This window comes from Balaenoptera acutorostrata, chromosome 2 (assembly GCF_949987535.1).
Source record: "Balaenoptera acutorostrata chromosome 2, mBalAcu1.1, whole genome shotgun sequence".
NCBI classification, from domain to species: Eukaryota; Metazoa; Chordata; class Mammalia; order Artiodactyla; family Balaenopteridae; genus Balaenoptera; species Balaenoptera acutorostrata.
Window position 1 is genome coordinate 118385608 of NC_080065.1, and position 3393 is coordinate 118389000.

The 3393-nt window shown below is 34.7% G+C and overlaps 1 protein-coding gene across 1 annotated transcript; it reads right to left on the bottom strand.

Annotated features, from left to right (window-relative positions):
• Positions 1-826: 826 nt before the first annotated feature.
• Positions 827-3137, bottom strand: IL5 (interleukin 5). Its single transcript, XM_007188554.3, has 4 exons — positions 2994-3137; positions 2757-2789; positions 1108-1236; positions 827-1000 (listed from the first exon to the last, which is right to left on the bottom strand). Exons 1-4 carry the CDS (start codon positions 3135-3137, stop codon positions 902-904), a joined length of 405 nt encoding a protein of 134 aa, XP_007188616.2. The 3' UTR covers positions 827-901.
• Between the last annotated feature and the right edge of the window lie 256 nt (positions 3138-3393).

Consider the following 3393-nt stretch of genomic DNA (forward strand, 5'->3'; position numbering starts at 1 on the left):
CCATTGTTATGCCACAATGTCAGGTGAGGTGAAGAACCCCCAGGTCACAGTGCTCTGGGCTCCACAAGGAACGTTTCTTCCCCAAACTGGCAGTGGGATTGGCCTGCCACATTCTTCTTATAGGCTGGGAAGAGACCTAGATACAGATTCCTACACTGCCCTCCTCCCCAGGGGAAGCCGTGAAACTCATTTTAATTCTCTGGCCAGTTCTGGAAGGCCCTTATAATCATTCATTCATTCACTCATTCATTCATCACCTCCCATTTTACCTGCACCAACCTAGGCTCTGGGTATACCATGGAGAGGAAAACAGGCTCCAGCCCCCGCCCATGTCCCTGCTACCCCCTTCCCCACTAAGTCCTGCTAGATCTCATCCACCCATGGCATGCCTAGCAACCTGTGACTTCTGCCACCTGGAAGATGGGAATGCCCTCCAAACTTGGCATGTTCTCACACAGACTGTGCTCACTTCAGAAGTCAGACAAAGGCCAGCAACAAATTAAACCAGAGTTGTCTATTTTTGTTTTATTGGAACATAGCCTAAGGTGAAATAAATATTAATTTTCCAAGTTCTCAATTGTTTCATAAATAATATTAAGTTAACAGACATTTTACAGAATGTTATGTTAAATAAGACAGATGAAAGTATATATCTGTTTTGCTTAGAGCAAACTGATGGAAAATACTTCAATGATTCTGATATCTGAAATACAGCTCAAATATTTTGTTTTTGTGCTTTCTGCCTGTGTGAGGTAGCAGTATGCCTGAAATATTTATTTTGCCTCTGAAGTTTCATTACACTGAATATTAAGACCCCACCCTTGGTTGGCCCTCATCCTTGTTGCAGTAAAACATCCTTCTCCTCCTCCAGGATCTTTCGCTACAGTGAGACAGGTTGGTCTCAACTTTCCGTTGTCCACTCGGTGTTTATCACACTAAGAAAAGCTTGCAGGTAGTCTAGGAATTGTTTTACTCTCCATCTTTCTCCTCCACACTTCTTCTGTGAAAAGAGTAGACAGTAAGTATTGTAGGAAACTGTCAATTCTTGTAAACATAGGCAGAGCCCGACAAATATACTTAAGTTTCCACTAAATGTTTTTAACTTACTCTTTGGAGGTCTATGTATTCTTTTATTAAAAACAAGTTTTGGAATAGTTTTTCCACGGCATCCCCTTGTGCAGTTTGATTCTTCAATGTGTCTATTCCCTGAAAGACTTCTTTAATGCATAGTTGGTGCTAAATAAGGAAGATTTAAAAACTATAAATAATCAAAACAAGGTATAAAAATTTAGTTCCAGAAGTTAGTTGTGTTGTTTACATGAGTTCTCTTCTCCAAAGAATATTTTACTTGTTCCTTTTCCAAGTGGCAAACCACTTCACACTGAGATATAATTTCCAAAAGTAGATAAAGTTTATATGACTACTGAGGAGTTTTACAAATGATATAAATTAACTCCTTAACGGAAATTAAAATGTTTAGGAAGTATAATGCATCTACAATACTGATTGAGCTCCCATGAGTTTCCTTTTGTAGTTCTGGCTGGTAATTTTATTCTATTTAGCCTAATGAAATCATATATTTTACATTTTAATACAACCATGACATACTCCAAATGTATACAATTCCATTATATGGTCATAATAATTTAAATATGTGGAAATGACACATATATTAATATAGAGCATTCATTGTATATTTTAATGTCTACTGACCATGATTCTAAAAATATAAACCTAACTTGCTAAACTTTCAGAAAGACATGAGAGTGAGAGGAAAGCCATAGATAGAGTTGAATGGAGACTAGGAGGCCCCTCTCACCCAGTATGGAATTCTTCTGGAAAGAAGCACTATTTACAATAGCCAAGACATGGAAGTAACCAAAATGTCCATCGACAAATGAATGGATAAAGAAGATGTGGTACATATATACAATGGAATACTACTCAGCCATAAAAAAGAATGAAATAATGCCATTTGCAGCAACATGGATGGACCTAGAATTATCATACTAAGGGAAGTCAGAAAGAGAAAGACAAATACCATATGATATCACTTATATGTGGAATCTTAAAAAATGATACAAAGGAACTAATTTCCAAAGTAGAAACAGACTCACAGACATAGAAAGCAAACTTATGGTTACCAAAGGGGAAAGGTGGGGGGGGGGATAAATTAGGAATTTGAGAGTAGCATATACACACTACTATATATAAACTAGATAAACAACAAGGACCTACTGTATAGCACAGGGAACTCTACTCAATATTTTGTAATAATCTATATGGGAAAAGAATCTGAAAAATAATATTTATATAAAAGAACAGACATATATATATATATACATATATATATATATATATATATATATATATATAACTGAATCACTTTGCTGTATAACTGAAACTAACACAACATTGTAAATCACCTATACTTCAATTAAAAAAATAAATAAATTTTAAAAAGCATGTAGCAAAGAAAAAGACATTAAATACCTAAAAAAAAAAAAAAGAATGCCTTACATGAGGCTCTTTGAGATGGAGAACTGACAACATCACCAAAGGGCCTGATCCACTTGTTTAATGAATTCTACTTGTAAAGTTATTCCTAATATTTATAAGTACATACATTTGCATCCACACACACAAAAACAAAATGGAGAAAATTAAATCATCCCAGTGATAACTAATGCTTTATAGCTTAAAATATGAAATTTACTTATTCACTCAATCATTTATCAAATCTTGATTTAACTTACATTTGTATGTTCGGGAGTAGGAATCATCAAGTTCTGAAAAGGAAAGAAAATACATTCATGTTTAAAGCACTCTAGCACTCATAACTTTTAGTAAAATGCTTGCTAGTAATATGGTTATCAATTATATAGTACTAACACTCTCATAATTTCATGATTAATGACAGATCTTTAAAAATTAGCCACCACAAATGATTACCTATATATTTTAAAGACTGTAGGAATCAAAAAGAAAATTACCCCGTCGCCTATCAGCAGAGTTCGATGAGTGGAGAGCAGTGTCAAGGTCTCTGCCACCAGTCTATTCATGGGACTTTCTACAGCAATGACACAAACGTAGGCAGCTCCAAGAGCCAGCAAACTCAAATGCAGAAGCATTCTCATGGCTCTGAAATGTTGAGTGTTTGCCTTGGCAAAGAAAGTGCATAGTACAAGATTTCATCCCCAACCAATTTATTCTGTCTCTTTGAGGAAATGAATAATTTCTAACAATCAGATAGAGAATGCTTAATAATGGCATATAGTGAAACTGTTTCCAATGCCTGTACCTTAAAAAATAATTTTACTTTTATCTTTTAATAATAATAAAAATCCCTATTTTTCACCTTTAAAAACATTTTCTATTACAAAAGAAAATCCT